Source organism: Esox lucius, chromosome 25, assembly GCF_011004845.1.
Source record: "Esox lucius isolate fEsoLuc1 chromosome 25, fEsoLuc1.pri, whole genome shotgun sequence".
Classification (NCBI taxonomy): Eukaryota; Metazoa; Chordata; class Actinopteri; order Esociformes; family Esocidae; genus Esox; species Esox lucius.
The window spans coordinates 18718681-18730276 of NC_047593.1; the positions used below are offsets into that span (position 1 = coordinate 18718681).

Here is an 11596-nt window from a genome sequence, read left to right on the forward strand (position 1 = left end):
GGCAGGGACTAACATGGAGAGAAATTATAAATGCATCAGACATATTGGCAGAGTGTGTTTGTGTGTGTTTGTGTGCGTGTGTGTGTGTTACTGCGTCACCCAACTGAGCCAGATTAGAGACAATCACCTCACCTTCAGGCAGACCCATCCCTCTCTCACTCTTTTCAGTTCTTCCTCTCACTCTAATCTCGCTCTGTCTTTCCATCTCTCTTCCCCTCTCTCTCATTTTCCTCATTTCTTCCTTCCTCCCTCTCTCACTCCCTCCCTCTCTCACTCCCTCCCTCCCTCCCTCCCTCCCTCCCTCTCTCACTCCCTCTCTCACTCCCTCCCTCTCAGTATTTTCATTCACCCCCATACATTGTCGTAAAGAAACTGAAGGAAATAAAATACAGGCGAACACTGGGCTGATTTCGCCGGACAACAATAATGTCTAGTCTAGGACATAGAAAAGGTCAATTGTTTTGGACCTCTACAAGGGTTCACTTAAGTTCAGAATCCGCACACTCGCCAACACACACACCCTCTGACCTCTGCCCCTCCCTGTGTATCAGGGCTCCATCAAAGGTCTGGTAACTCCCCCGCCCGGCTCCCCCTTTGACCAGCATGCTGAGGATGGGGAGGGTGAGTCTTCATCTCCTGCCGGGCAGAACAGAGCGTCACAGTCGGTGTCCTTAGCGGGACTGACCTGCGCGAAAAGAAACCTTGCTGTTGCAATTTGTTTTGTTTTTAAGACATTGTGGCAATGAGCAAGGTGGTCTGAGATGGTTTAGTATAGAAACACTTTAACAACGTTTTGAAAAGAGACACAGGGCAAACCCGAAACACTCTCAATATACCTTTATCAATGAGTGTGGCCCAAATCCTACACTATTATGTAGTGCACTAGGGCCAGTGGAGCCCTGGTCAAAGTTAGTGCACTAGATAGGGAATGTGGCACCATTTGGGATGCATGCAACATGTTTTATGAATTATTTACAAGCAACATGAGTTTCCATATGAAAGGATAAATGATAGAATGACCCTTTATTCTGTTTGTTCTAATTAAAGAACAAGTCTGTCACTGGACTGAATGGGAGGGTTGTGGGGGGGGGCAGTCAGACACTGGCAGGCATTAAAGCAGTTAAGGCATTGGGTCAGTAACCGTAAGACTGCTAGCTCAATTCCCAAGCCAACTTGGTGATGGTGCTAGTGGATACCGATCTGCCCCGTAGCGAAGAACTTCAGTCTAATTGGCTCCAGGGTCGCGGTCAACCAAGGCTGATCCCTGGCACTGAACCAATCTTTGACGGTGCCTCGGGCTGTAGAAGAAAAAGTGGCCAGACACTCTGATTTATTGAGGAGTCTCCTTGTTGGTGGCCTGTTCCTGGCTAGAGCACAAGATCGTGGCCTGGAGAGGACACAGACTGTGAGTCCCCATATTGTACAGAGAACAGTGGAGAACTCCTTCCCAGTTCGGTATGTTTTGCTGTTCTTTTTTCTACTCTGATCGCAACTGTCCCATGTGCCTCTGCCCTGCTCCAAACAGAATCAATTATTAATACTGACTTCCTCTGCCCCCTCTTTATTTTCTTTCTTATTTTGTCTTTTTCTTTCTCCCCACTTTCTCTTGCTCTCTATTCTGTTCTCACCCCAGTCTCTTTCCTCTTTATTTGCATTTTTCCTTCCACCTCTCTCTCTCGTTCCGCACTTTCTCTCTGTTTCTAGTATCTTCTCTCTGTTTCTAGTATCGTCCCTCTGTTTCTAGTATCTTCTCTCTGTTTCTAGTATCTTCTCTCTGTTTCTAGTATCTTCTCTCTGTTTCTAGTATCTTCTCCTCTCTTTCTCCATTTCTCCCACTATCTCCCTCCCTTTCTCTCCATCTCTCTCTCCCTCCCCCATCTCTCCCTCCCCTATCTCTCCCTCTCCCCATCCTCCTCATCTCTTTCCCTTTCCAACCCCCTTTTCAACTATTTCAGACTTTTCCTATCAGGATTCCCTTCCCACACCTCCTTCTCTCTATCTATTCCCCCTTTTCTCTCTCTCTCTCTCTCTCTCTCTCTCTCTGTCTCCCCATCTCTCACCTTCTTCTCTTTCCTTATGTCTTTTGGTAACTTCCTGTCTTTCTTTGTTGTATTGAACATCAAAGGAAGAATGGGTTGCTAGTTGTCTCTCCTTCCCCATCTCTGAGTGTGTGTGTGTGTGTGTGTGTGTGGAGACATGAGATCTGATTAACTATTGGGACTAAGTGAGTCTCATCACAAACAAACACACACAAAACGATGAAGCGCATGCCAATTGTGTGTGTGTGTGTGTGTGTGTGTGTGTGCATGTGCATGTCTGTGTGTGAGACGAACAGAGTGCTGCTTGCATCAATAATGCATCCAGATAATGTAGCCACTCTGCCAACAACTATATCCTAACGTTCTACATCTCTTTTTCGCTCTAACTCTCTCTTTTTCACTTTTTCTCTCTCTTTTCTCTGTCTCTGCTATAATAATAATAGATATATGTGAAAATTGTGTAAAAGCCAGAATAATGCATTCAGAGCACAGTTATACCGATTCGTTGTACAGATTATACCGTCTAATTATAAAAAAACTGAAAATAACTCACTTAACAGAAACAATTCTCAAACCTCCAATGAGAAAACTCTCTCCTGGAGAGGTTAATATAGAGAAAGGTCTCCTAAGCCCGCTGGTTCTGTTTGCGAACACAAAAAAACCCACAGAGCCCCAAGACTGCAACCCAGTTAGACCCAACCAAATCCTGAGAAAGCATGGGAACCATTCACACTGTAAAGAATCAACCAAATGCACACAAATTAGTATGCTAAATCGCCCTCATAGTGTCAGAATACCTGACCACTGTGAAAGATCCAAAATGTTAAAAATGTGCTGTGTACAGTCTCAGTGAGCATGACATTGCTATAGAAAGAAGCTGGCATAGGCCGACCATGGAGAAAACGTACTACACACACGCTGCCTAGAAAATGAGGTGGAAACCGAGCTGCACTTCCAATCTTTCTGCCAAATGTATAACAGGATAACAGACGCATATTTCCCCAAGGGCATAGAGACGCAGAGATAATTGTAAATTAAATCCTACAATGATAAAAGTCCTGTATCTGTTAGGTGAAACCGCAATGTGCAATCACAGTAGCAAGATTTATGATGGTGCTATGTGTGCTATATACAGCCCTGGAATTATTATAAGAATTTTTTTTAACCCTTCTGTTCCTCACTCAAATCCTTCCTTTTTCAACTTTTTTGGAAAGGAAAGAAAAAGGTGCAGGTCTCTTAATTTTTTCCAGAGCTGCATTTACAATTGATGCAACACTGCACATTGCTAACACTCTTACATTTGAAATTCAGCATCCTTTGTGTATAATGTATGATTAGAATTTCAGATTTGTTTTTTTCCCTTTGTAATTTGTTACGTCTCACTTTCCACTTGCTGTGGCATTGAACTGATGTTTCCCATACAGATAAAGCCCTTCAAATGTAACCGATATTTCTCAAGCCAATGAATTTCTTTAAATTGAACGGATGTTTCCCGTGCCAATAAAATTATTTCAACAGAAGACCATACAACCTGAATCAACTGTTTACATTTAATATAATCATATTTGTATATCCTCTTGATGCTTTGAAGATTTTTTGTTTTTGTACGTGTTTGTGTGTGCGTGCGTGTGCTCATGAAAAGTGTGTGTCGGACGTAAATGATCTGTCTTTCTAATGACCCTCCTCTCTGTTCCTCCCTCTCTCTCTCCCTCTTTATCTCTCCAGAAGGATTAGGTCATTCTGAGACACGGGACTCAATCCAATTAGGTCATGCAATCCCACAATCCTCATCAACCGTCTTTAGTCCAGGAAATGGTCTCGGCACCACATCCACCCACACCCTCTGTCAATTAACATTAATATTCACCCACACAAACACACGGCAGGTGGCAGGCACGACTCAGTCGTTTGGAAATATTAATGGTTGCATCGAGGTATTTTTGTTTGGTCCCCACCAGGGAAAATGCCATTCAACTTGTGTGTGCTGATTTGTGTGACTGTAAGTGTGTGTCTGTTTGTCTGAGTCTGTGTGTGTGCATGTGTATGTCTGTGAGTGTGTGTGTGTGTGTGTGTGTCTATGTCTGTGTGTGTGTGTGTTCATATGTTACTGGTGGAGATGCTCTTTTTTGACATTTCTTTGGTCTCAGCTAGAAGAACTGCTACTTTGGCTCTGGGGATGGGTTTAGGGTAAGAGTTACAGTTGGGGTTAAGGTAGAGGTCAGGGTTAGTGCCAGGGGTCAAGGGTTAGGGTTTTATGAAAATTGACTGTTGAAGAAAATCTAAAAAATAAAAAAACACACAGACACACACACACACACACACATTCAAATAGGTTGACTTGATTATTAAACCAGACCAACACGAGGCATCAAAAATGGTGTCTTCTTAAAATAAAATCATGCATTACTAATGATGGGAGGACCTCCAGAGCCAAACACGATGATAATCCTTCTTTTACCCGCCCACACACACACACACACACACACACACACACACACACACACGGACACCCGAATGCTGAACTCCTACAGTCACATGTGTGCCGGTCAGTGTGTCGAAGTGCATAAACACGGAGACACCCAACCGCAAATCCCCCACAATCATATAGACAGTAACACAATCGCACCGTACACCCTAACTACCATAGTCATTGACACGTATTGTTTTAAACCCTGTCGGGAAAACCTGTAACCAGATGTGTCAGAATTCAGTCAAAAAGAATTTGCCCATAATACGTTTCTATATATTATACGTCCGTAATATGTTTGTGTACGTTCTTGTGTTTGTTTGTTGCGTGTGCGTTACGCTGCCCACGTCAGTCACATTCACCCAAACACCGGATGATCTCTGAACTGATTCCATCTGGTCAGTATATAACAACGCATGTGTCTGTGTGTGTGTGTGTGTGTGTGTCTGTGTGTGTACAGTGCTGTGGAAAAAGTATTCGGCGCCTCCTGTCTGACCTTTACACTGATTTTTGGCACCGAATGTTATCAGACCTACGACCAAAACCTAACGTTAGATAACTGTGAACCTGAGCGAACATACAGCGCAAGATGTTGCTACTTATTTAATTCATTGCATAACTTTGAAGAAAGGTTATGCAACACCCAAGGCCCATGGCTGGAAAGGTAATTGCATCTGTAGACTGGATAACTGGTTAGGCTGCCCAAAGAAGAAGCTCCATAGACGTCCAGTAATTATTGATCAGCAACCAAACAAGCAACCAAATGCTTCCTGTAGGTATGGATCAGTCTCACAGCCCAGTGGGGGGATTTTGGCTCGCTCTTCCTCGCAAAACTGCTTAAACTCTGACATTTATGGGTTTTCTGAGCACGAACTGCTCATTTTGGGTCGTGCTGCATTTACATATTTACATGGTTTTGTTCACATAATTGAATTTTTTTCACTCTAGGTTTGAGTTTAAACTGCACCAGCTGTCCAAAAAGTCAGATGTAAAAAGAAAAAAAAGAACTGTCACAAGTCACTACAAGGGACCATCTTACAACAAGCAACAAAAAACAAACAAAAAATTTTAATCCTGTGTAGCTCTCCAAGGACAACCAATACCTGCGCTGCTAAAAGTGAATCATGTAGGAAACACTGCGCAGGTTTTCTCCCAACATGCCTCTATATGGTACTAAAAAAACCCAAAAAAGATCTGAACACATTTTATGTAAAAAAAAAAATTATAGAAAAAAGTGCAACAATGCAGACAATCAGACAAGGGGGAAATACCTTTTCTAAGCACTGTATATCTGTCTGTGTATGTGTGTGTGTGTGTGTGTGTGTGTGTGTCTATGTTCACACACTGCTGTTGGAATCCAAACCAGCACGATAGAGGAAAGCACTTGATTTTGCACAAAGAAGGCAACACATAAACTATTAGTCGTCTCATGAATTCTTTAAACACCATTTTTTTTTATATAGAAACATACTGAGTCACTGGTGACATCCCAAATGGCACCCTACATACTAAGTACACACTACAGTTCTTTTGACCTGAGCTCGAAGGGATGTGGCCGGTTCACTATGTAGGGAATAGGGTGAATTTGGGGATATTAACTGCAGCGTTTTCACCGGCTTAGAGGGGTAATTCTGCTCTGTTCTGTCGCCAACCCAAAAGGCCCCAAACAAACAGACGCACTTATTTTTATGTCCTCGTAGGGACCTGAAAGCCAACCTTAAACCAGAAATACATTATTCCTGTCCCCCAGCCCCAAGTTTTATCCTAACCTTAACCTACGCCTTTCCTTTAACTCAAAACCTAACCTGTATTCCAGTGGCGTTGTTAGCCCTGGGCGTCCGGGGCTATAGCCTCGGGTCTTTTATGAATCGCCCCGGATCTCAAATTGACCAATAAAACAATAATAAAAAAATAGCCCATGATCTATTCATCTATAATTCCGACCGCGCATTATGACAATGTTGATGTATCGTGATCCTAGCAACGGCTCTCCTGTATTCCTACTCTTAGCCAAACCATAAGTAACCCTAACCAGACCCTAACCCTAACCTTAATAACCTGTGATGCATAAACTTAACCTAGCCCTGACCCTAACTGATAAAGCCTAGACCTGAAATGAACCCCAATTCTAACACGTTTTCCCTGAAACCTAACCTGAGCCAGAAATTGCATTTTCCCTGGTGGGGACCAAACAAAAATACCTCGATGCAACCAATTTTTCAGAGATTTCTATCTTTGTGGGGGTGTCTGTTCCACACAAGCACTCATAAACGTGGATCACACACACACTTGGACTGAAGAAAACCGGTCGAGAAAATGGTTTAAGCTACTGGTGTCTATGCTTCGCATGCGCAACGTAAAAGCAAGTCACGTGATACAAGGAGGTGACAACTTTTTAAGATGAGATCAGCGGCGACACCGATAGCCTAATTATTATAGCGGATCCAGTGTATTGTCTTGGGAGGGTCTGTGTAGGGGGAAATACCCAGTGGCCTTGTATGCAAACTTATTAACAACGCGTTTAGAGCATATGCATAGGCTAGGGCCTAAAGGCAATTTCGTTTGGGTGTTGTAAGACCCTGCCCTTAATGACAATTTAATCGTCAGACTAATAGGGTACATTTCACTGTGTCTAAAGCACCACAAGAAAAACGCCCAAAACAATACGCCTTTGTCTTGGTTGTCCCGTCAGCCCACGGTTAAATCCGGTTCACGAGAACGATGTAGCCCAGGTTTAAAGACCTCTCTTACCGGTCACCGTTAACCCCCGTCTAATCCGGCGTCTCGCGCTCAGGGCGGGCCGTCCTGAATCCCAGCAGTCTTCGACGAGACGTAACTTCAATTCCACCCACAAACCGAAACACGGTAAAGACAAAAGAAACACTCACCTCCAACATGGGAAAGGGCGTTGTAGGTCAGTAATCCATTACGTTATTCGCGAAATACAGAGATGCGCGAGGTTTTCCTGAGCCTAAAACGTAAGGCAGCTCCGGTGGAGTCGTAAAGGTCCCTTGTCAGGTGCGCGCGCGGGATTCTTACGGTTAAGCGACGTTAATCCTCACTCATTCAGCATTACATATCCCTCCTTCCACTCAGGACTCTCTCTACCTCTCTCTCTCTCTCTCTCTCTATCTCTCTCAGACACACGCGCACGGGCACAACTACACACACTGTTATGTTTCTAGCCTATTTTATTATTTTGAATGTGCCAGACGGTTCGGCTTTATATATGTAGGCATAACCGTTGTTGTCGCCAGAAAGAGGAGCTGAATCTTTACAAAGCCAGTGAGAGGGAGCAGGTGGATGGTGTCTGTTTAAGACACATGATGGGTGTGCCGGGTTTTTAAATGCACATCCAACCACTCCGTGAGGGCTCAGACGGTCCAGCAGTGGTAACCAGCCAGCCCTACAGTTGTAGATCTGCAGATTTTGCTGCCTTTTGTTCCACGCCACAGCTGACATCCCCGAGGGGAAAATAAACCATGAGCTCTTTAGTTATGAATTGATTGAACGGTATTACGGCATTATATTGATACGGTTGTAGTCTACAGAACTGGGGTAAACTTCACAGCTGCATGCGTCTCTGTATAGGTTAATGCATTGGTAAGGACACTGATAACTATATCCCGTGCTAAAAAACATGTAGTGTAATGTGCACACGCTTGACGATGGTCCGATGCTCTCCAAAGTGACCAATTGGCGAGATAGGTTCTATCCTATAGATTGTGCTTTGTAGGGGAATATTAACTAGGGATGTGTCGCCCCCTCTTGGAAAAAGACACATGTTGTTCTCTTGCACTTTATAAGTCGGTGTAGTTTGTACCTCATCAGACACTGTAGAGATGTTTTTCAAGGTTGGTGCAATCCGCGTGTCTATGCTGAGCAAAATAGCTAGCTACTGACCTTTCTTAAAAATACGGACAATATTCTCATGCGAGTTATATTTTTGCCGAGTTATCTGTAGTAGTGAAGTAAAACGTGTATTTTCAATTAACGACACACGTCTTCGTGGCTATTCCAGCTGTTTCCTAACCGTTTAAACCGACTAACAGCACTGACAGACAGCCGGTAATCCTATATATTTACTTCGTCCAAAGATGCTGCAAATGGAAGGACTTGGGCCAATTATGGACCCGGAGGAGATGAAGAGGAAGATGCGTCAAGATGTGCTGTTTTCGGTCAGGAACTTTCTACTGTACGTCGCCCTGCTCAGAGTTAGTAAGTATCGGACCTGCTGTGGTTTCCTGTATGTCCTTGACTGTGCTTTTTCGTAATTCTTTGTCGTTGTCAATGTCAAGCTAAACACTGGCATGACAGCTCCATATTGACTTAAATGGAAAGCGAGCATATCTGTTTGCGTTTCCTTCGGGTATTCCGCGATCTCTGCCGTCCCATTGCAGTGTGCTGGTTTTATACAATAGTAAGAACAAAAGTGTGTCAGTACTTCCATGTTACTATTTTAGGAATAAGGCGATAGTAGTACGATAAAAGCGGCTGCAGAAAATCGCACCGGGACTCTGTCTGTAACCATACCAGGAAATTGTCAGCACAAATGCGTACACATAGGCCTACTATTAAGTCAGAATACAATATACAGCTGGAACACAAATATCGTAATGACACTCACCCACTGTAGAGGGCACTACAGACAACCATTTACTGGCACGTCGGAACACCACCGAATGCCTTGTATGCATGGCAGTCGGATGTTGTTAAGTCATTATGCTTAGGTACAGAGTACAGATCGACTTATAGTTCCGAGTATACTATATTACGCAGGTGTTGTAGTCCCATGCAAATGCACAGTACACCCAAATATATTGCATCGGATACTTGTATGGGGCTTACCTAAGCAAGCCCTGTCTGAATGTCTGTTACTTTTACTCTTCTTAGCAAATAAACTATTACTCTTCCTAGAAAAATAACGGTCATTTACTTAAACGGTGTTGTTGCTGGTCGTTCTGGGCACTTGTTGGATTGAATATTGTCTGATCTTAGAAGGGGAAAAAAATCAGTGTCTCCTATGATACTCCTGTTTTATCATTCAATACATATTTTGCTCTGCTATGAGCGACTCTCTGTCTCCCCCTACATTTCCATTCCCCATCTCTCTCTGTTATGTTTACAATATTGCTTGTGCTCTGGTTTTCCTCTCCTCGTGGAAAGGGATCACAAACCATGCTGTGATATTTCACTTGACAAATATGGGAGCTTCTGCATTTTTCATTTGGTTGCATCTGAAGGCAGCAGAAGGGAACCAATGTCTTATGTTTAGTCTGGCTTGTAACACACAGTTGAGCTATTATACATTCATTATATATTTATTATATTCTGTTTCATTGCCAACTGATAGAGCAACTTGTATCTAAATAGTTTTGTATATTTATTTTTCCCCCAAACTGTATGGGCAAGTTCTCCTGTTGTAGTAGGCTTCAACTTTAGAAGGTCACATTTTCTCCAACTGCCCCGTTTTCAAGTGATGTTGAATAAGCTGTTGATTGACGACCTCCCTCTCTGTTCCAGCGCCCTATGTCCTCCAGAAACTGGACTCTATATGAACAGCCTCCCTGCTGGTCGCTCTGACAACGTCAATAACGACAACCGCAACAAAACTGGATGCATCAAGTCGGGACCGTTGCCAAGGGCGGCATGTCAACTACAGGCAGGCACGGGGCTACACTGCAGCCAGGGGGCGCTGTAGCCATGTCACAAATCTGCGCAGCTACAGTTCAGCCCCCTCCAGCATTTTTATATTTTAAATTAATATATATATAAAAATCAGACATCATGATAATCTACTGTTTTCTCAGCCCCCCCATGTATTGGTCAAGCCCCCCCTTTAGCCCCGGGAGGGGAAAAAACCCTGGCCTCCTGTCTGACTACAGTGACCTGTTGGTTTTCAGCCGATGCTATGAAGCTGTTCGTAATGCATTGCCTATGACAGTGTGCTGCCATTGATTTAGAGCAGTGACACATCTTTATTTTTAACATTTTTTTTTTTAAACTTAAATAAACAAATTTTCAAGTGTTTTAGTTATTGATTTTATTTTCTTTACAGACAGCCAGAAGCTCATCTCAACCTTGACCCCAAACCTGACATACAGATGCATCCAAGTCTGTTGACATCCTTGCACCTTTCTTAAATAATTTTCGCTTAATTTTTTCAATCACTACTAAAACCTGAGAAATGTGTAAAACATTCTCCACAGCCATTAATGGGTTGTCAACATTGCATAAACCATTGTGTGATGTCCTCCTAACCAGGAACCTTTTCCACTCTTGGGATGGTTCAACCAGACCTACGACATATAATGTTGGCCGTGCTGCTTTATTTACTATGGAGGACAACTCAACTGACTATAGTTTTATTGGAAATCACTGTTATGTGAGGCTTGTCAACTGTCATCCCCACCAGTGGCCACTAGATGGGGCTAATGTGTCATAGACAGACATGGGAAGTGGCCAAATTATGTGAAGCCTGGTCAAAACAAGTGAACCATAACAGTTCATGGTTTGGGGAGAAGGAAGTGATGAAGGAGAAAGCGAGAGGAATGTGGGGAGGGGTGATGGAGGTGGTGTTTAAAAACGCCTCCATCTTCTCCCTGTTTTTTGTTTCCAAAAAATGTGATGTTTATTAATGGGTGCTACATCAAAAAACTTAGTCAAAGCCCTGTCAAACCTACCAGCATTCACCTGTCTTGCCTCCATGGCCTCAATAACGAGTGCTGTTCTGTCTTATTCAACACCTCTATCAAGATGACTCCCACCAATTAAAAAAAAGTGAATGCTTTGCTCCAGACTACACCTATCTGTTCAACTGGAAAAAAACTGCCATCGATACAAAGATTATTTGTATATTCAGCCTTTTTTTTGGCGGGACACTGTCTTTGGGCAGAATTACAGTTTGACAGTTTGTCTGTACATACATGTCTACCGTGTTATGTTAACCAGAAAAAAATTACTGATAAAAACAATAGTGGGGATAGAGTTGGCATAGTAAAATGACAGGAGTCAATCCAATGATATTTAATGAATGGCTCATGGATTTCACACCACTGAAACAGGAACTGAGGCTGAATACAAGATATCC

General features: G+C 43.1%; 2 protein-coding genes across 3 annotated transcripts in view; one reads left to right on the plus strand and one right to left on the minus strand.

The window, feature by feature from the left end:
• The window catches only part of LOC105006025, a 27612-nt gene extending 20007 nt beyond the window's left edge, over positions 1 to 7605 (minus strand). The window contains exons 1-2 of one of the 2 annotated variants that reach the window (XM_020043607.3): positions 7395 to 7605; positions 529 to 685 (exon numbers count right to left, since the gene is read on the minus strand). The gene's annotated coding sequence lies outside the window, so the exon portion shown is untranslated. The remainder of the gene's footprint in view (positions 1 to 528; positions 686 to 7394) is intronic. The other variant, XM_034291224.1, reaches the window with a different exon arrangement.
• Positions 7606 to 8318: 713 nt separating this feature from the next.
• LOC105006020 (mitochondrial import receptor subunit TOM5 homolog) lies at positions 8319 to 11355 on the plus strand. The gene is made up of 2 exons (XM_010864332.5): positions 8319 to 8724; positions 10030 to 11355. Exons 1-2 carry the CDS (start codon positions 8604 to 8606, stop codon positions 10062 to 10064), a joined length of 156 nt encoding a protein of 51 aa, XP_010862634.1. The 5' UTR covers positions 8319 to 8603; the 3' UTR covers positions 10065 to 11355.
• Positions 11356 to 11596: the final 241 nt, after the last annotated feature.

Coding starts and splice junctions, on each gene's coding strand:
- LOC105006020 (XM_010864332.5), top strand. CDS start 8,604: ATGCTGCAAATGGAAGGACTTGGGCCAATTATGGACCCGGAGGAGATG. Junction 8,725..10,029: donor CGTCGCCCTGCTCAGAGTTA/GTAAGTATCGGA, acceptor TCTCTGTTCCAG/CGCCCTATGTCCTCCAGAAA.